This window comes from Schistocerca cancellata, chromosome 3, assembly GCF_023864275.1.
Source record: "Schistocerca cancellata isolate TAMUIC-IGC-003103 chromosome 3, iqSchCanc2.1, whole genome shotgun sequence".
Classification (NCBI taxonomy): domain Eukaryota; kingdom Metazoa; phylum Arthropoda; class Insecta; order Orthoptera; family Acrididae; genus Schistocerca; species Schistocerca cancellata.
Window position 1 is genome coordinate 930,106,889 of NC_064628.1, and position 22,490 is coordinate 930,129,378.

Genomic DNA, 22,490 nt, shown 5'->3' on the forward strand with positions numbered 1-22,490 from the left:
ATGTCTCCACAATACGTGAAGTTTCCTCCTCCAGCAAAATTACACAACAGCGCAGTAGATTAATTTCCAGTGGATTGTATTCACATAAGGATTCTGCGGTTTAGTGCGGACTTCTCTCCAATAGAAAATCACATTTTTCATGTAATTGCCAGACCATCAGTGACCAAAATTTAATAATATGGGATATTGCTGCGCGGTGGCCAGGAGTAGAATTAAACTGTGTTCCTGCATTTGGGCACGCTTCCAGTTTCTTCCGAACACTACATCCGTCCGTTTTTTACATCCGAAAATTTTCAATTTATAACCGACCAGCTCTAAATGCATATCAAATTCAAATTTTCAGAAATTTGGCGTCCTTTTCTTTCCCTTCATAGGGAATAACAATGCCCTGATTAAGATACCAATCTGAAAACATATATAAGTACCAAGGGGATTAGAAGTAAATACCTAGGACATCGATTGTCATTATTTTTTCATTGTATAATTCTCGCTTTCCTTTGTAACAAACGGAGATAGTCACGGTCAAATTCCTGGTTAGCCGAAATTGTTTTTCTAACCGACATTTAACGCTGGTGCGGCGCAGACACAAATTAATCGGGATAAGCTTTAAGCGCGATCACGAGATCCTCGGTTATGTTTCTTTTTAATCGACTTTGGAGCAGTCGGCCCTTAGCGTGCTCTTCGCTCGCTGACACAAGCAACTTCATTTTCGTATGTCTTGCACCCACTACATTTCGTTAGTATAAAACAAGCACAAGAATTATTCCACGAGAGTTAGTTTCGACACACGAACAGCACAGTGCGTGGTTAGTGGAACTGCAAAACAGTCGGCCGTGTTAGTAGCACTAGAAGGAAGTTATTTATGGTGACTTCTGCTGGGCGTAACTCACGGATATTTGCCGGACTTCGTAGCGGCTGGTGAGCCTACGCAGGCGGCGGAACTCTTGGTCGTACGCGTTGTCCGTGTCGGCCATCCTCTGCTCGCTTCCCTTCCCTCGGTCAGCTCGTCGCTGGTGAGGCCTACCGAGTCAGTGGCAGAGACAACAGCTGAAAAGGCGGAGCCCATTCTGACAAGTATAACAAGAGAATGCTCGAAATGGTAAGTTTATGCGTATTTAGAGGTTCATTCCCTAACGGTAAGACGGGAGGTAGTATCAGAAAACTTAGCGGTAACAGTGGCTCTGACACCGGTCCCAGGCGCCATCGCCGGATGTCCCCCGACAACATCGCCTGACAGCTTCGTCTCAGTGCGACCGATCTCGTTCGTCTGTTTTTGACAGGGTACGTGCCACAACGCTTCTTTTCTTACAGACGAGTCCTTAATTGTAGGATTTGCTACTCAAAAGACGCTGAATGCTTGTGGATGAGCTACACTCCTGGAAATGGAAAAAAGAACACATTGACACCGGTGTGTCAGACCCACCATACTTGCTCCGGACACTGCGAGAGGGCTGTACAAGCAATGATCACATGCACGGCACAGCGGACACACCAGGAACCGCGGTGTTGGCCGTCGAATGGCGCTAGCTGCGCAGCATTTGTGCACCGCCGCCGTCAGTGTCAGCCAGTTTGCCGTGGCATACGGAGCTCCATCGCAGTCTTTAACACTGGTAGCATGCCGCGACAGCGTGGACGTCAACCGTATGTGCAGTTGACGGACTTTGAGCGAGGGCGTATAGTGGGCATGCGGGAGGCCGGGTGGACGTACCGCCGAATTGCTCAACACGTGGGGCGTGAGGTCTCCACAGTACATCGATGTTGTCGCCGGTGGTCGGCGGAAGGTGCACGTGCCCGTCGACCTGGGACCGGACCGCAGCGACGCACGGATGCACGCCAAGACCGTAGGATCCTACGCAGTGCCGTAGGGGACCGCACCGCCACTTCCCAGCAAATTAGGGACACTGTTGCTCCTGGGGTATCGGCGAGGACCATTCGCAAGCGTCTCCATGAAGCTGGGCTACGGTCCCGCACACCGTTAGGCCGTCTTCCGCTCACGCCCCAACATCGTGCAGCCCGCCTCCAGTGGTGTCGCGACAGGCGTGAATGGAGGGACGAATGGAGACGTGTCGTCTTCAGCAATGAGAATCGCTTCTGCCTTGGTGCCAATGATGGTCGTATGCGTGTTTGGCGCCGTGCAGGTGAGCGCCACAATCAGGACTGCATACGACCGAGGCACACAGGGCCAACACCCGGCATCATGGTGTGGGGAGCGATCTCCTACACTGGCCGTACACCACTGGTGATCGTCGAGGGGACACTGAATAGTGCACGGTACGTCCAAACCGTCATCGAACCCATCGTTCTACCATTCCTAGACCGGCAAGGGAACTTGCTGTTCCAACAGGACAATGCACGTCCGCATGTATCCCGTGCCACCCAACGTGCTCTAGAAGGTCAACTACCCTGGCCAGCAAGATCTCCGGATCTGTCCCCCATTGAGCATGTTTGGGACTGTATGAAGCGTCGTCTCACGCGGTCTGCACGTCCAGCACGAACGCTGGTCCAACTGAGGCGCCAGGTGGAAATGGCATGGCAAGCCGTTCCACAGGACTACATCCAGCATCTCTACGATCGTCTCCATGGGAGAATAGCAGCCTGCATTGCTGCGAAAAGTGGATATACACTGTACTAGTGCCGAAATTGTGCATGCTCTGTTGCCTGTGTCTATGTGCCTGTGGTTCTGTCAGTGTGATCATGTGATGTATCTGACCCCAGGAATGTGTCAATAAAGTTTCCCCTTCCTGGGACAATGAATTCACGGTGTTCTTATTTCAATTTCCAGGAGTGTATATCCGTCTCTAGGTGAACGTGCAGAATACCATACACTCTTTCTCTAGCTATTGCAACCATCACGTAAGTTTTACAAATATGCAGGGTAAACATAAACAGCCTGCAGAGCTTGTTAGGGTATTGCAGAGGTTGTTGTCCTGAGAAATAAACGTTAAGAAAAAAAAATCGATACGTTGTGCCGTTACCGAGTTAACAGGCACTAAAGGTAGCCAATAAAGCCATTGTGCGTGCAAATTCAAGCGCCCCGTCAGATACAGTGTCAGCTGCTCTCATAGCGTAGATGACAGCACAGCGCACGAGACTGCTCTTTGGCTCGGGTTCGATCCTTAATACCGCACCAAGTCCAAGTTTTGTATCTCGAAGAACACATTTGGTGACACTGTCTCGGGAAGGCTGCTTCAACTTGTGCGCGCAGCGGCCTGATTGGTTAACTTCATTTCTAATTAACTAGGAAACGGCACAACGACATCCTGCCCTGTAACTCCTTCACAAACTTCTCGAACTGTCTCTGGCCACCGTGTAAAAGAAAGGAGACAGAAACTTCCTGTTATATACATGAGATGATACATAATGACACTCAAAAGCAATCCAACTTCATAAAATGCATTTCAGCCGAAGACAGGCTAGTCTTAACCGACCAGTACCTTCTCTCTATTCATTTTACTTAACACCTCATTCAGAAAAATTGAGATTGCTCTATACCTGCTATAAACTCCAATTCTACTATAGTACTGCTCAGTAGAGAATCACACACTATGCCTGGTGAATTATATAGTGCGCACGATACAATTTTTTAAATGTATTTACTCGCAAATCATTTTCTTCCTTCTATTTCTGCAATCAGTTAGTTGTAAGCCAATACTTTTAATTTACCTGTGTTTGTAACCTGTCATTAATAAAGTTGCGGTTTCAGACCATAGATTCCGATATAAATGTTTATTCTTGTACGGTTTTCTCATTCTTAGGGAGCAACTAACTTATAAGTTTCTCACAATACGCATTTTGCATGAGGGAACGTCGTCTGATTCGATTGAAGAAGACTGATTTGAATTTCGCCGACCAGTGTCAGAAGTCTTTACGTCAAAGCGCTGAGATCGGTTACACTGAGAACGAGCACGTTCTGGCGCACTGGTAGTAAAACACCGCCGATGTCGGTCGTCGGCGGAATCATCTGATGTGGGTGTCACTACGACAGCAGGCTAAAAAGTTCATTTGCTCCAGAAGTTAATAAGTTGACTTTGATGCTCGATATCCTGAGTAAGATGGGGAGGCGGTTAACGCACAGGAATGATAATCGGTAGAAACTAGGTTCAAATCTCCATTGCGACTAGGTTTCCTGCAGGTTCTCTTAACCAGCTCAGGTGAAATCCTGCACATCGCTGATCTTACTGAGCGCTGGCTGACTCAGAGGAAGAACTACAGTTTATGATAAAGAAGATCTTAATTGTACGAAAACAATAAAGAATGAGAACAGGTAAATGTAGGAAAGAGCAAAGCTATCAGAAACAGTAAATATATTTTTCTGTCAAAATATGGGGACTACTCTGTAGGAATTGCTTCCAAAAACGACGAGCGTGTGAAAGCAGGAAGGCTCTGTTCGTCCAGGAGACCATGAAAGCAGTAGATACAGGCGCTAAGATAGATGCAGCGTTCCTCAACTTCCAGAAGACTTACGGATACAGTTATGAACCGACGGCTACTGAAAAAAATACGAGCGTACGCAATATCGAACTAGCTTTGTAATTAGATTGAAAAATTCCTATCAAACAAAAGACAGTACGTCATTCTCAACGGGGAGAAATTTTCAGAAGTAAGAATAATTCTAGGTGTAGCACAAATGAGTGTTACAGGACTGTTACTTTTCACAATATACATATACGAAAATGACCTAATGGATAACTTCGGAATCTCCGTGGGACCGTAAGCCCCGTGATATATGGACCAGCGGTATCCTACACAAAAATATTGCCAGTACCACTTCTCGTTTTTACGAAAAGAGGCACTAAAATAAACTCTGAAATTTACCGCGATATCTTAAACAAATTCAGGAGAGCCGTGTAGAACACAAGGCGTAAAGTATGGAGTTCCGGTATCCTATTTGTGCCCGATGAAGCTAGTCCTCATAATTCCGCAAGCACACACTTGTTGCTTAACAGTTTCAACTGGAGATTCTCTGAACATATGCCGTACAAGCCCGATTTGAGAGTCAATAATTTTTGTTTGTTTGCGAAGATAAAAGAAATGGCTGGAGTCACAGCTGTTTTAAGCCAATGACGATTTAAATGAGTGTCACAACATGGCTTAACTGAGAGGCGGAAGAATTCAACAACGAGAGCAGTGATAAACTCCCAGTTATGTAGAAAAATATCTGACGGTTGTAGCTTTAGGTTGTGTATAATAAAAGACCTCTTAACGTGCTACGCTCGTTTAATAAATTAACGGAACTTAGTTTTCGAATAGAGTGAATTAATTTCACGTGCAGCACACTCAGTCTCTGAGTGTATGACAAACGAAGGAGAAGGAACGCGAACGAAGTGAATGTCAGTAGCAAGGTGTCGCGGTCGGGCCACTGGGACAGGCTTGGCAAAAGTGGCCGCAGGTGCTGGACGCGTTGTCTGGCCCACGTCCAGGGAGAGAAAGCACCGGGCTCTCTCAGCTGTCACACGTTTCTTCTCGCCAGAGCGGTCGGCGCTTACTTATAGTTGCGCGCACTTTGTGAATTATTTGTCTCGCACAATGTGACAGCTATGTCGGGAAAGAAAGCGTGTGCAAAATAAAGCTACCATTCCAGACAATGTGTTGAAACAGCTCTGGTAATCCAAAACTGGAAAAAGAAACAGTATTCGTGGCTTCCTGGGATATAACTTGTCCAGTAGGGCCAATCGTGGACGTCTCACAGACCGACCAGAAAATTCAACTCGCCGTCCCTTCAAAACCCTAGGTGTCGCTTTCTTGCTGACACTGTAGCAGTAGCCGCTCTTGGAGGAGGAATGTGAAAGAACTGATATAATACCAATGGATTCTTCCGTCGCCTCTCGGTAGGGTAACTCATATTTAAGGATAAAAGGCAAATAAAATGCATATTATTCCACTAAAATTTGTCTGTTACAAAACGGTTTTCGATTTATTGAGCCAACATAAGATGACAAATAGCTAGCGTGCACAAGTCACAAGTGAGCAAGAAACAAAATCTTGGGAACTAAAGATGTTACAGAATATTTGCTTACGACATTCCTAGGAAATGTCAGAAACAATGCCTATTGCTCGGGTTATGCAGAACAGTTATCAGCCTACTGTGGTACAACTTCACGATAAGAGTTTGAGAGTGCCATGTAAATAGCTGCCACTGTGCGAGATACACACTTCTATGCATGTGTCGGCCAGATTGTGCAGATTCTTCTTGTTGTGATGTACTAGCCGAAAAGGGCCCCGCCGCGCTTGGTATGTTTTCCATTTCTGTTCTAAACTGAAAAAATGCGAAATTAATTATCTTATTCTAACAGCATCTTATTCAAAGTATAGTCTTACATTTTGTGTTTTGCTTTCGGGTACAAAGCTAACAACTTTTGTGTCCTGTCCAACAAGAGAACACTCTTGCCCGTGTGCTTTATTGTTAGTCCTACTGCGCGCTAATATTCCCGAAAATTGCACTCTTTTATAGCCGAATGGCAAGTTAGATGAAATGAATGGAATCGGTGATACGAATACTAACTAGACCTTTTGTTTCCCGGTTAATATTTGCGCCTCTATGATGTTTCTTTGGAATATTTTTGAGAGGGCATGTCGAGAAAATTGAGAGAACTGAAGCATTCTGGTGGGAGGTATACGCTTTCATCTTGATTCATCATTGTATCAACAGATTTTTAATTTTTTTTTCTTTCTGTGCTATCATATTATGTATTCCCTGATTTGTTTAATTAACTACGTCGTTTTCTGCTGCTAACATTGTTCACTTACATGACCATTATTCTTTATGTAGTTTCTCTGAACAAGCGAATACACTTTTTCATTCGTGAATATTCATAATAGCCCGAGAACATACAGAACAATCTCGATTTGATTTTCCTTGATAAACACACTGACGGGAAAGAGACAGAAGTAGTCCTGGTCGCCACTTCACGGTGTGACGGGCGACCACTTTAGACACTCGTGTCTCCACGGGCACAAAAGCTACCACCGCATGGCCGATACGGTGCACAACAAAGGAAAGGAATGGTAACATCTGCCAGAAAAGCCGGCGATTGGTGGTGAATGGTTTTGTAGGTATCGTCAACTTCACCCAAACAGTTTGATTGTGCCAAATTAATGGTGGGTTGTATCACTAAACTCAAGCAAAATGAGCGAAAACTACGCTCAGCCCAGCAGTCATTGGGTCGAACAAACAGTGGCGGGCTATATCGAACTGCGGACTAGTCTTCTGGTGGGAGCCTCACCCAGACAGCGACTTCCCGCAGATTCTGAGGAAGCCTTAGCCGTTATGTTATCCACTGACTACGGAAAACAGCTTCTCACTTGAAAACGGTGTAGCTATTGAAGATATTACAGGATTACTTGGCTCAAATAAGATTTATTGTTAAATGCAATGAGCTCACTGCTCCTCTTCGCCAGTATCGTGGAAAACACGAACAATTTAAGGTTTAGCACCCTGCTGACGGTAAGCTCATTGGAGCTGCATCACAAGCTCGGACTTAGAAAGGCTAACTAAGGACGTTAACCGTCTCATTTCAGAAGTACGAACACAGCATTTGCCTCAGTCGATTTAGGGCAATGGATGGATGGTTAGATATTAACAGCGCCGTCCTCCCAAATGTGCCAGTTCAGTCGGTACAGGCGTCGCATTATCACGGATAGTGTGACCGTGTGACTGTGGATGACAGCGCTCCACTCGTCGACGACACATCGGCACAAATTATTACGTACTACTGCGCACTTGGCATTAGCAACAACCCGCGTGTTAGTGCAGCGTAAGATTATTATTCAACCCTGTTCAAATTCGGCCCTTTTCTCACTACCAACGCTTCGTAAGACGCAAATTAATTTTGTTTACGTTTGACCCCAGGATTCGCTGGCCGCAGTGGCCGAGCGGTTCTAGGCGCTTCAGTCCGGAACCACGCGACTGCTACGGTCGCAAATTTCGAATCCTGCCTCGGGCATGGGTGTGTGTGATGTCCTTACGTTAGTTAGGTGGTGGTGGTGGTTAGTGTTTAACGTCCCGTCGACAACGGGGTCATTAGAGACGGAGCGCAAGCTCGGGTTAGGGAAGGATTGGGAAGGAAATCGGCCGTGCCCTTTCAAAGGAACCATCCCGGTATTTGCCTGAAACGACTTAGGGAAATCACGGAAAACCTAAATCAGGATGGCCGGAGACGGGATTGAACCGTCGTCCTCCCGAATGCGAGTCCAGTGTGCTAACCACTGTGCCACCTCGCTCGGTTACGTTAGTTAGGTTTAAGTAGTTGTAAGTTCGAGGGGACTGATGACCTCCAGATGTTAAGTTGCATAGTGCTCAGAGCCATTTGAACCGTCCTAGGAATCGTCCCTCACTTCGAGACCATCACATAGAGGCGCAATGTAACCATGCTTTTTAAGTGGATGCAAATGGTAATGGAGATGTATAAAAAAATTATAGCATAACCTCTAACTTGGTAAATGTACTGGGATCCACATTTTTCTGCGAGTACTCCAATGTATGCGAATGTGAAATAATCTGGGTTACGCTAAGTATCAAAGGTGGGTCAGATATGATAGTCGGATGCTTCTATAGACCACCTGCATCAGCAACCGTAGTAGTTGAGCGCCTCAGAGAGAACCTGCAGAACGTCGTGAAGAAGTTTCGTGATCATACTATTGTAATAGGGGGAGACTTCAATCTACCAGGTATAGAATGGGATAGTCACACAATCAGAACTGGAGCCAGGGACAGAGACTCTTGTGACATTATCCTGACTGCCTTGTCCGAGAATTACTTCGAGCAGATAGTTAGAGAACCAACTCGTGAAGCTAACGTTTTAGACCTCATAGCAACAAATAGACCGGAACTTTTCGACTCCGTGAATGTAGAAGAGGGTATCAGTGATCATAAGTCAGTGGTTGCATCAATGACTACAAGTGTAATAAGAAATGCCAAGAAAGGAAGGAAAATATATTTGCTTAACAAGAGTGATAGGGCACAAATCGCAGAATATCTGAGTGACCACCATCAAACGTTCATTTCTGAGGAAGAGGATGTGGAACAAAAATGGAAAAAATTCAGAAACATCGTCCAGTACGCCTTAGATAAGTTCGTACCGACTAAGGTCCAAAGCGAGGGGAAAGATCCACCGTGGTATAACAATCATGTACGAAAGGTACTACGGAAACAAAGAAAGCTTCATCATAGGTTTAAGAGTAGTCGAATCATAGCTGATAAGGAAAAGCTGAACGAAGCGAAAAAGAGCGTAAAGAGAGCAATGAGAGAAGCATTCAACGAATTCGAACATAAAACATTGGCAAACAATCTAAACAAGAACCCTAAAAAGTTTTGGTCATATGTAAAATCGGTAAGCGGATCTAAATCCCCTATTCAGTCACTCGTTGACCACGATGGCACCGAAACAGAGGACGACCGAAGAAAGGCAGAAATACTGAATTCAGTGTTCCGAAACTGTTTCACTGCGGAAAATCGTAACACGGTCCCTGACTTCAGCCGTCGCACGGACGCCAAAATGGAAAATATTGAAATAAACGATATCGGAATTGAAAAACAACTGCTATCACTTAGTAGCGGAAAAGCATCCGGACCAGACGAGATACCCTTAAGATTCTACAGTGATTATGCTAAAGAACTTGCCCCCTTTCTATCAGCAATTTATCGTAGATCGCTGGAAGAACGTAAAGTACCTAGCGACTGGAAGAAAGCGCAGGTCGTTCCCATTTTCAAGAAGGGTCATAAATCAGATGCGAATAATTATAGGCCTATTTCGCTTACATCAATCTGTTGTAGAATAATGGAACATGTTTTGTGTTCTCGTATTATGACGTTCTTAGATAATACAAATCTCCTTCATCATAACCAACATGGATTCCGCAAACAGAGATCATGTGAAACTCAGCTCGCCCTATTTGCCCAAGAAATTCACAGTGCCGTAGACACTGGCGAGCAGATTGATGCCGTATTCCTGGACTTCAGGAAGGCATTTGATACGGTTCCGCACTTACGTTTAGTGAAAAAAATACGAGCTTACGGAATATCGGACCAGGTTTGTGATTGGATTCAGGATTTCCTAGAAGAAAGAACACAACATGTCATTCTTAACGGTTCAAAATCTGCAGATGTAGAGGTAATTTCGAGAGTACCGCAAGGAAGCGTGATAGGACCTTTATTGTTTACAATATACATAAATGACTTAGTTGACAACATCGGTAGCTCCGTGAGGCTATTTGCAGATGACACGGTTGTCTACAAGAAAGTAGCAACATCAGAAGACTCGTACGTACTCCAGCAAGACCTGCAGAGGATTAATGCATGGTGCGACAGCTGGCAGCTTTCCCTAAACGTAGATAAATGTAATATAATGCGCATACATAGGGGCAGAAATCCATTCCAGTACGATTATGCCATAGGTGGTAAATCATTGGAAGCGGTAACGACCGTAAAATACTTAGGAGTTACTATCCGGAGCGATCTGAAGTGGAATGATCACATAAAACAAATAGTGGGAAAAGCAGGCGCCAGGTTGAGATTTATAGGAAGAATTCTAAGAAAATGTGACTCATCGACGAAAGAAGTAGCTTACAAAACGCTTGTTCGTCCGATTCTTGAGTATTGCTCATCAGTATGGGACTCTTACCAGGTTGGATTAATAGAAGAGATAGACATGATACAGCGAAAAGCAGCGCGATTCGTCATGGGGACATTTAGTCAGCGCGAGAGCGTTACGGAGATGCTGAACAAGCTCCAGTGGCGGACACTTCAAGAAAGGCGTTACGCAATACGGAGAGGTTTATTATCGAAATTACGAGAGAGCACATTCCGGGAAGAGATGGGCAACATATTACTACCGCCCACATATATCTCGCGTAATGATCACAACGAAAAGATCCGAGAAATTAGAGCAAATACGGAGACTTACAAGCAGTCGTTCTTCCCACGCACAATTCGTGAATGGAACAGGGAAGGGGGGATCAGATACCCTCCGCCACACACCGTAAGGTGGCTCGCGGAGTATAGATGTAGATGTAGATGTAGATGTACGGCAACGTTCCATTGGTATTTACGATATATGCTGATATCTTGTATTAGCCAATCGTGTCCTGATTTTTTCGTTTACGGTGTTTAAAATAATTTGTTAGCTTTGTTAGCACATCTGCAAAGGCTTTTCTAATAGCAAACTCCAGTCTTCATTTCCCAAAATATCAGTTGACTTTTTTTCAGTTTCCAAATTTCTTTTTGGTAGGTAACAGATAATATATTAACTGCGCTTAAGCCAGTGATTTATTAATAGGGGATGGTTCAAGTCTGTTCGATACGTTGCTTCAATTCCTTAACATCTGTATATTCGTTGGAAGCAATCCTTATTTTGCAATATCTGTATTTGATGGTATTGTGGAGAACAACAGCTTAGATTGGGAAAAAAATTTCTTCAATGTAATGCTTATATTAATGTAACACTTCTTCATTCATCTCGTATTGTAGTCGTTTCTTCTGTTTCAGTTAAATTTTCAACATCCTCTGGATCCTTCAACTTATCCTGGTTCAAGCTTCTTAATTTAACCTCTCTTCGATTTCTTCAGTTTTAATCTGCAGTTCTCAATTAATTAATTACGGTGAGTGTCCAAGCTGCCGATTGAAATGTTCTAGAGTTTAAAATCCGCTACAGAAATTCCTGTCTCGCCATTATGTAGTCCTTCCGAAACCTCCCGCCGTCACTTGGTCTCTTCCACGTATACAATCTCCTTTGTTCTTAAATCAAGTATATGTTAAAATGCCCGCCCAGCTAGGTGTGCGGTCTAACGCACTGCTTCCCGACCGGGAAGGCGTGCCGGTCCCCGGCACGAATCCGCCCGGCGGATTAGTGTCGAGGTCCGGTGTGCCGGCCAGCCTGTGGATGGTTTTTAAGGCGGTTTTCCATCTGCCTCGGTGAACACAGTCTGGTTCCCCTTATTCCGCTTCAGTTACACCATGTCGGCGATTGCTGTTCAAACATTGGCTCCACGTACGCGTGCACCATAATTACTCTACCTAGCAAACATTGGGGTTACACTCGTCTGGAATGAGACGTTCGCATGGGGCTCCACTGGGGGCCGAACAGCACAATAACCCTGAAAGAGTGGTTCGGTGTGGGGCGGCGGTGGGGTGAGTGGACTGCTGCAGCCTGTTGTGGGGTCGTGTACCACTGAGGCTACGGCGGGGACGAAATCTCCTGCGTCGTTTCTAGGTCCCCAGTTCAACACCTACATACATACATACACACATACATACATACAAATGTTAAAATAAAAACCTCAACTGCTCTATTTCGGGTATGTTTATTACGCCACAATCGGTTTCCTTCTGAATGGACGTGTGCGGAAACGATCGAATGAAACAACATTACCGTTGTTTACACGCACACAAAAGCAAATGGTTCAAATGGCTCTGAGCAGTATGGGACTTAACATCAGAGGTCATCAGTCCCCTACCCGGCGGTTGTGGCCAAGCGGTTAAAGGCGCTACAGTCTGGAACCGCGCGGCCGCTACGGTCGCAGGTTCGAATCCTGCTTCGGGCATGGATGTGTGTGATGTCCTTGGGTTAGTTAGGTTTAAGTAGTTCTAAGTTCTAGGGGACTGATGACCATAGAAGTTAAGTCCCATAGTGCTCAGAGCCATTTTTTCATCAGTCCCCTAGAACTTAGAACTACTTAAACCTAACTAACCTAAGGACATTACACACATCCATGCCCGAAGCAGGATTCGAACCTGCGACCGTAGCGGTTGCGCGGTTCCTGACTGAAGCGCCTAGAACCGCTCGGCCACACTGTCCGGCTACACAGAACCATAATCTGCAGACTTATGTCTACAAGCTTAGAGCTAAATGAGATATTGATAATGATGAGGGCACACTTCGATTTTATACTGTCTAAACCATAACACTGTGAGAGTTCTTAAATCAACTGCGTTAAACACATACGAGTACTTCCCAAATTTCGTATGAGTGCTTTTCAAAAGCCGTATTTTTTCTGAACCGCAATTACCAGAAATTTTGCTACCGTGATTAACTACATACTGATCTAAGCAAATTATTGTTATCATTATTATATTAAGTGCGGCACCTGGCCCCCAAGAGTCAGTTCGTCAACGCACCTGATGAGGGCAACGCGGTCGTTTGCCGAAATATTGTGTCCGTTGGACGCTGACACCCGGCAGTTCGCCCGTGAACTATTTAGATGTATGAAAACAGTTTAAATATTTTATTGTTACTAATTGCAAGTTAATCGGGAGAGAGGGGGCGCCCGGGGTGGGGAGAGATCCTGTGATACCCCCCAAAACAGAATGCGACGTACTGGGTGATGCATTTCTCGAGACAATGGGTCATTTTGAAGCTAGTGTGTACGATCACGTCTTCGTTATCGTGTGGAACACCTGTCGAAATGCTAGGAAAATGAAATCTACCGGCTCATACTCCAGTCTATCTGACGATGAATCGGTTTCGGATGCAAATGTTGTGTCTGCTTCTACGAGTATATATTTCAAATATTGTAATTCCTATAATATTACGAAGAATGCTCATTTCATTTATCTCGATGTTGCAACGTCATTTTGCAACTTGTACACTAGTTTTGCATAGCGTGTGTCGGACTGGTATGTATTTGAAGGCGGTGTGACAGAGCACAGTGGTTAAACTGCCCCCACAGGGGCCGTTGAAGTGAACGTGGACGTATTACTGTTCGAGTTTTGTGGTATCTCAACAAGAAATTCCACGTTGCGATGCGTTTTCAAGCGTGAAGGTAGGATCAGACAACATGCCCAGGGAGGTGAAAGATCGTTTTTATGTCAGAAGCGTGGTTTAGGAGACTCTATATTGGATTATGTCCTTTGCAGTTGAAGCCCGTATTTGCCGGTTTGTATATTATAACTTGCGCTATTAATAGATGCTGTTTCAAAGCATCATATTGAGAGTCTCTCCCGGAAACCCATAATTTTTGGTACGATTTCTTGTAGTAAATTTACGGGAAAAGATATGTTGGTACTAAAAAGGTTTCCGTATTTTGTGATTTTGGTATTAGGACTTATGCACTGTGAAAGTTTGCCTTGTCAAGACGCAGGTGCGTTTATCAAAAACACGTCTTCTTGGTACAATTTGTTATAATCAAATGCAGGTTGATGACATATTAATGGTTAAAGTATTAAAAACATAGTTTGGCGGAAAACAGGCAACACTCGCTATTTTAAACCCTTTGCGTAGTGAACAGATAGGCGAAGTGTAGACCCAAACGTTGACATTTTGCATCCTGCTCTCTGAGAATATTTTTTATTCACCTGCAGGTTTTCTTGAATATTATCGGAATTTATTACTAATTCCTGAAAGTTATAGAAATTTATTATTAATTCAGTTATTTAATAGAAAAAGTTCTGTAACATCTGATGTTATGTTCTGCATATACAAGGTGTTTTGCAATTCATGCTACAAACTTCTAGAGTTCAAATGGCTCTGAGTACTATGGGACCTAACATCTGTGGTCATCAGTCCCGTAGAACTTAGAACTACTTAAACCTAACTAACCTAAGGACATCACACACATCCATGCCCGAGGCAGGATTCGAACCTTCGATCGTAGCGGTCACGCGGTTCCAGACTGAAGCGCCCAGAACCGCACGGCCACACCAGCCGGCATACAAACTTTCAAGGATGATGGAGACGGATAAATGTATCAGTTTGAGATAAGGGTCACTGGTTCAGAAACGAAAAAATCGAAAGTTACAAGCGAAAATCATCGTGATACCTCTGGAAGCAGAATATATGTACCTGTACTGTCGTTGCTAAGACTGTAGGGCGGGCAACTTTCAGAGGTGGTAGTATGGACCAAGACAAGAAAAAATATCTAGTAAATGCATACACGAGGTTCTATGAGCACTACTTGTTCATCTTCGCTAGTGTGAAACACGTCCCCTCTATTGATCAACTGCTCATAGCTCTTCAGGTATCCAATTTAGAGCCCATATTTACTGGCCATTTTTTCTGGTATTAGTCCACATTAACACCTCTGAAAGTTGCCTATCCTACAGTCTTAACACCAACAGTACCGGTACATGTATTCCACGGTTTTCGCTAAGTTTCGACTCGTTCGTTTCCGTTACAGGGACCCATACCCCAAATTAATACATTTATCCTTCTCTATCATCCATGGAAAGTTTGTAACATCATCACGGTATCACCCTGTATATACATACATTTACAGGCGCCGGGGCCTGTAACTTTGAGGACTGGATGAAGTTTCCTCTAGAAGCGTTTAACATGAACTGTGAAACACGCTGTATAGAGGGTGATTCTTATTAACGTTTAAAAACCCCGCAGTGGCGTAGGTTACGCCAAGATAAGTAATTTAATATAAGGCACATGCGGCAAGAAATGTCGGGGAATTCCCCAAAACTGGCTGACATGTTGAACATGTGAATCGTATCCAAAATAGCAAAGCGTATTTTCGAGAGAGTGCGTGAAAGAATGACTGAGCGATGCAATGCCTCCATTCAAACAAACGGTGTAAATTTCGAACACCTTTTGCAAATGTGACATGTTGTAAATGTAGAAGTTACAATATTATCGTCCTCTCTGTAACGAAGAAAAATTTGTTCTTATTTTGTGTTCCTTTCCTTTTCTTTCTTCTTTTTTTTCTGCCTACTGAGATTATACATCAAAGAAAACGCAGATAATTTACTGGTAATGACGCAATTCATAGCTTATAGTCATTTACATGTGGCACAATACGATAGCTTTATGCTGTACTGCATTTTGCAATAAACCAACGGAGACCACGAGGCCGCTAAATAAATTCATACATTGATACCGCAGTATAAACACATAATTGTCTCACACAATGAAAAAAATACTGGCTGTTAGACGCACGACTCGAACCCTTAGCCCCACGCGCTTAAGTCGCGTACGTGGGTGCGGGACCACCACTTGGGTTGGGATGATCGTGTGCGAAAGGCCGATAAGCACGAGCGACGAGGTACGTCATCTGGTGACGGCACATCTTCAATAGTCCTCATCCATTCTTGGTGTATTTCCCAACATTTGCGACATCGTTTGTCTCATATTAAATTGCTTGTCTCGGCGTCACCTACGTCGCTTCAGAGGTTTTTAAACGTTACAAGAATCACCCTGTATAAGAGCACTCTCCTTTCAGAAGTGAGTTTGTTCGATTTCGTGAACGTGCCAGGAAACATGGACCAATCAATTGCAGGACTGCCGTCTATGTCACTGCCTGACCCCCTCGCAATTTAGTATGTATTTACTAATCGAAACTAGGGCTGTTGGTAAAATATCGATGTATCATGTATCGACGATTTCCTAAGAAGTAACGATATGTATCGGTGCTATATTTCCCCCGATGTATCAATACGTCGATATCAAAACGGCTGTATCGAGCGCCGATATTTTTATATTATATTATATTTTTTTCACAATTTTCGGTAAATGTTTGAAGTTGTTCTTTTGAAATAGTAGTAGGACATAATTTTAGTTTCACTGTGTGAAGGACTCTTACTTCTTTTTTAGCTTTCATCATGTCTTATCTTTCCCTCTGACTGAGTGAAGAAAGTATATGTGACACAGAAGAACTCCGATTGCAGTAAGGTGTGGCGGTGTAAATGGAATATTTCCGGCGTCAAGAAGCACCACACCTGCTGCTAGTGTGCTGTTTCCTCACATCGACATTCTTCAAACACAGTTGCTCAAAATGAACAAAAATCTAAATGACAAGCTGGTAGTTGCGACGGGCGGAGACGTGCGAGGAGAAATGCTGACGTAATCGGCGCTAGAAACAGAAACTGCAACGTTTAGCTTCACCACGCAGTTATGCACTACTACTCCTAGGTCGCTGGCGTTGGCAAAAATTAAAAAACAGGGAAATCGACTTTAAGTATTGCAGACAAATCTGATATGCAACTAAATTGAACGATGGACCTTTCGGACACCTTTCACTGTGGTACTTACATGCAGTTACCGCTGTTAGCAAAGTGGCTATCGCCAAGCGTGAACGCGTATCGTTTTCCTTTCAATTCTTGCTCTAAGAAGGATAGGTGGGCTTCTAGCTTGTTGATGTACAGAATATATAATAATAAATCAATACTTAAATACACAGCTCTAAAACTGGCAGTATATTTACAACGTGGAGCCGATATTTTTACAAGCAGATGTATTGGTATTTTGTCCAAACATGTGTCGATACATTTTTCAGATATATCGAGAGACGAAGATGGTATTTTTTTCAAATATTGATATATCGGATTCCCGATATTTTTCAAAATATCAACAGTCCTTATGGAAACATCTAAGAAACTGTAGGCTACCCATTCCTTTATAAAAACTACTGTTACAAATGTGTGCACAAACACGCAGGATAAATTAATGAAGTAATTGTTAATTCATGAGGAACATTATTGTAAATTTGTATTATTATTTTTGCATTGTATCATTTTTTTAACTTATTTATACTACAGAGAGAGCTTAGCTAGTATGTAGACTAGGATAGAAATGTGCGCTTTATTGGAGCTAACGTAGCGACTTGACGACCATTTTCGTAAGCAGACTGTACAGCGAACAACTGCCGCAGGAGAGCTCGTTTCTGGGCGTGCACGAACCAGGACGGAAAGCAAATTCGGCGTGCTTCGCGAGGTGCTTTAGAATCTGCGCTGTGTGTTCGATGGGATTGACGATAATATCTATGACGGCGGAATTCGGCGGCAGACTGAAACCTTTCCGTGGACAGATACTGGGGAGGGGCCCGGCAGTATTTCGCCCCGGGCCCGCGGCCTGGTGCCGCCTGGCGTGGTGCCGAGTCGCAGAGGCTGTTTGCACGCAGGCGGCCCTGCCAAGCTCTCGCCCGGCGCTGACACTGCTCTGTTCCGTGCTGCCGGTCAGCCCGCACACACCGGCGCCGTGTTTACCTCTGCTGGCCTTCGCGAAGTCGTGTGGCGGTATCATAGCCGCGCGCCACACAAACGTCCCACTGTGCGCTTGTTTTCGCAGCAGTTACGGAGAAACCTGAGCAAATGCGGTTTTCCCTGCAGTTTCGAAACAATAAGAACGAAATAGATTTTTCGTGCCGCTTTCTAAACACGCGTGCAGCATTCGTTTTTCCTTTTATCCCTCGACCGGTTGCGTCGTGTGTCGTACAACACCTGGCTTCTTTTAACTGCTCATCGCTTCTGGTCAACTTCTCGGAATACTGACGCCAGCTACTCCTCGTGACAATATTCTTCTTCCTGCCTGCTCCTTCTGACCCCTTTGCTGCCGTATTTCAGCAGCACAATGCCCTCCCGCACACGGCTTAAGTTTCGACTGCTTGTCTTCGTGCTTGCCAAATCCTACCTTTGCCAACAAAGCTGTCGCATCTCGCCCTGATTGAGAACGTGGGGACCATTATTGGCAGGGTCTTCTTATCAGCTCGGGATTTTAGGGATCTAATGCATCGAAAAAATGGTTCAAATGGCTCTGAGCACTATGGGACTTAACAACTGAGGTCATCAGTCGCCTAGAACTTAGAACTAATTAAACCTAACTAACCTAGGGACATCATACACATCCATGCCCGAGGCAGGATTCGAACCTGCGACCGTAGTGGTCGCGCGGTTCCAGACTGAAGCGTCTAGAACCGCTCGGCCACACCGATCACCTTCTAAGGCATCAATTGGACAGAATGTGACCCCATATCCCCCCAGAAGAACATCCAAGTGGAGCAACAGGCTATTGACTTGTTCAATTTGCGAAGCTGTTCCTCTCGAATAAAACATCCAATCTTTCTGCAATTGTAATCATTCGATTGCATGTACATGCACACCATATCTACCGTATCCATCCCATTCGGATAATTCGTTCGTCGTGATTCTTTTACCTTTGTCATAGAGTGTATATACGCAAAACAGCTTCTATTTTGCGCATAAAATGGTTAAAATATGTTGTGTAACACATTTAATATAAAATAAGACCAATAATTGAAGCGTAGCAACGTACTGTACTTTGTGCAACACGCTACGCTCATGTGACCGATATTGGCGCGACCGCTGGGAGACTGAGCGTCCAAAGTACATTCGCTTGGCTTTCACGGGAAGACAAAATTATCAGCAGCTATTTGACATACACTGTTACGAACCAGCTTCCTCTAGGCTCCTCTACGGACTACGCGTTCAACTACAAAGGTAGCTATTTGCATTTTTAGAACAGTGTACTACAAACGAATATTAACCCACCTTGAGGAAGGAAATTTCCTTTGTTCAAAAACGCTCTGTAGGAATAACGTGTGGCGTGTACTCACGATAATCTTGTAGATATGTATTTAAAGAGTTAGGCATTTTGACTACTGCTTCGCAGTATATTTATTCCACAATGAAGTTTGTTCTAAATAACTCGCTATTGCTCTAAATAACTCGCTACAGTCAAAACGAACTATGATGTACATAATTACAATACAATAAGAAAAAATGGCCCTCATTACTGGATTTATTTTCCTATGTGTGTGCAATATGTTCCATTTGTTTACGTTCAGGGTCAACTGCCAGAGGCTGCACCATTCATCAGTTTTCTGGAGGTCATTCCGCAGGTCGTTATGAGATGACCACCGATCCTTAGCCACGTATGATGGAAGCCATTTCCTGTACCAACAGTTTTTCTGCATCACGGAAAGGTGCACAGTGATGTTACTAAAAATTCTTACCACTTACCCCATGCTATAAACTGTCTGACAGACAGCAAACTTAAATTCGAAAACTCTAAATGTCTGTCCTTGACAGCACCTTCTGTTCCGTAGAAGAATTTCTATTTATGTAATCTGAAACAGATTGGTTAACCAAATTTAGCAGAAAGGAAGACCGCTGAAACCCGTAAAGAGAAGAAATGATTTGGTGATGAGGAATGACATAAAAGAACGGTGCCTCTCCTCGACGCCATAAACACTACACCCCACTAGGCTAGAGGCAGTCTATCAGTAGGATCGATGGCGTTAATGTCGTCCAAACTCGACTCTCTGATTACTGTGCTGTAACATCGTGTCTATGAGACTGCTCCAGTACCGGTCATACTCCTGCCACCTTATCACATTCCACAAGCCACCTACTGGTGTGTGGCGGAGGGTACTTTTTATATCACTAACTAAGCCCTCCAACATTGTTCCACTCGCGAAGAGCGCGTGAGAAGTATGATTGTCGGTACTGGCTCTAATTTCTCGAATTTTCTCCTCATGGTCATTGCGTCCACTAACTAAGCCCTCCAACATTGTTCCACTCGCGAAGAGCGCGTGAGAAGTATGATTGTCGGTACTGGCTCTAATTTCTCGAATTTTCTCCTCATGGTCATTGCGTGTGACGTACGCAGGGGGAAGTAATGTGTTGTCCGAATCTTCTCGGAAAGTACTCTCTCGAAATTTCGATGGTAAATATCCCGTGATACACAAAGCCTCTCTTGCAACGTCTGACAATGGGTTTTACTGAGCATCTCCGTAACGCTCTCGTATCCACTAAACGATTGCGTGACGAAACTTCCCTCTCTCGTTGGATCTTCTCTATATCTTCTATCAGTCCTATCTGGTGGGGATCGCAGATAGATGAACAGTTCTCAAGAATGGGTCCAACAAGCGCCTTAACAGTCGCCTCCTTCGTGGATGATTTCCTTAAGATTCTCCCTATGAATCTGAGTATGACATCTGCTTTTACTACTATTTATTTTATGTGGTCATTCCACTTAAGGTCGCTCCAGATAGTTACTCTAGATATTTTACGGCAGATATTGTTTCCAGCTGTTTGTTATCAACAGTGCAGCTATACACTAGTGGATTTCTTTTCCTATGTGTGTGCAGTATCAGGGTCAACTGCCAGAGGCTGCACCATTCATCAGTTTTCTGGAGGTCATTCCGCAGGTCGTTATGAGATGACCACCGATCCTTAGCCACATATGATGGAAGCCATCTTCCAGTACCAACAGTCACAGATGCGCAGTCCAGAGGCCTACAACATCGTTCCAGCTTCGGGCACGAACTCCCCTAAACTCCAGAATCGTTTGGGTCAGACGGCCTACCGAACTGGCGGGCCATGATCAGAATTCAACACGAATTCACGGCATCCGACATCGCGGTCCATCTAATGGGACAACACGGGCAGTGTGAAATGGGAGAGACATGCGCTGTCGTCGTTTCCATTTCCGAGCAGAGCTTCCGACAGGGCGTACCTTCCACACCAAGGGCAGCAACCCGCTTGGAAGTCACCGGCCTGATCACAGGGTTGAACCACACACCATTGGGTTTATCTGATTCCTCGCCGGCTTGCTAAGCCACCAACAGCCGCCGAAGATACGGCGACGAGATGTATTCAGAGAAATAAATGAAGTACTATTTAATACTGTTTTATTGTGTCTGGTTCCTCAATCTTCATCATGAGGAACACTAGGGTTTTACAACACGGGAGTGGGCGATCCCTACAGATAAAAACATGAAAAACAACGTAAAACGTCGCATTTTCTACATTATGACAATGCCTGCTGTGTCATAGTACGTCAAATAGTTGATTATTTGTACGAAAAAAAGCTTTATCTGTTGCCACTATGGAAGCAACACTGTTCGAAAGACAATAAAAAGTCTATATTGGATGAGTCGTCGCCCGACTCAACAAGAATCTACAGCGGTTGACAAACTATGATAGTTTAATGAAAAGTTAGAAACCAAAATGAAAAATGTTCCTGTCATAACAAAAAAGGCGAATATGTCCTCAGCAGAGTACGTGATGTGAAGAATGGAGCTAGCTTTTCGACTTATGTGGCAGTTTCAAAGACGTTTAAATTAAAACATCTTGACATATTCGCGATTTTTTATGAGTTGACCCAAATTCCCTTTTCGTTGTGAGCTCTCTCAGCTGTAAGGTGATAACACATCTGCCGGCCGGTGTGGCCGAGCGAATCTAGGTGCTTCAGTCTGGAACCGCGAGACCGCTCCGGTCGCAGGTTCGAATCCTGCCTCGGGCATGGATGTGTGTGATGCCCTTAGGTTAGTTAGGTTTAAGTACTTCTAAGTACTAGGGGACTGATGACCTCAGATGTTAAGTCACATAGTTCTCAGAGCCACTTTTGTTAACACATCTGAGTCTTGCAATTTATAGCTGAAGTCCCTCATCCTGTGCCCAAAATCCAGGAGATTTGCAGCCATAGCTGAAGAGTGTATATGTAATCGACAAAGAAGTTTTTTGAGGGAATACTTTACTTGACATGATACTTTATATTACGTAATATGAGTACTAACACTAACAAGAAAAAACAGTGAATACTTCAAGATGTTTGATTTAAATATCTTTGAAGCTGCCAGATAAGTTGGAAAGCTAGCTCTCGGCTCTTATATCCCTAACTCTGGCCAGGGCATATTCACCTTTTGGTGCTCTGATGGGGGCATTTTTCATTCTTAATGTCTGTATCTGTATCAATTTCAAGCATTCAGCCCGCCGCGTTGGCCGAGCGGTTCTAGGCACTTCAGTCCGGAACCGC

The 22,490-nt window shown here is 44.3% G+C and overlaps 1 protein-coding gene across 3 annotated transcripts in view; it reads right to left on the reverse strand.

Moving 5' to 3' along the window:
* LOC126176005 (neo-calmodulin-like) overlaps positions 1-22,490 on the reverse strand; it is a 106,894-nt gene that overhangs the window by 67,929 nt on the left and 16,475 nt on the right. Inside the window, exon 2 of one of the 3 annotated variants that reach the window (XM_049923123.1) lies at positions 891-1,047. The exons of 1 other annotated variant lie outside the window; for it this stretch is intronic. In XM_049923123.1, the coding sequence (XP_049779080.1) occupies positions 891-974 (84 nt within the window). In that variant the 5' untranslated portion in view covers positions 975-1,047. The remainder of the gene's footprint in view (positions 1-890; positions 1,048-22,490) is intronic. One more of the 3 variants, XM_049923124.1, reaches the window with a different exon arrangement.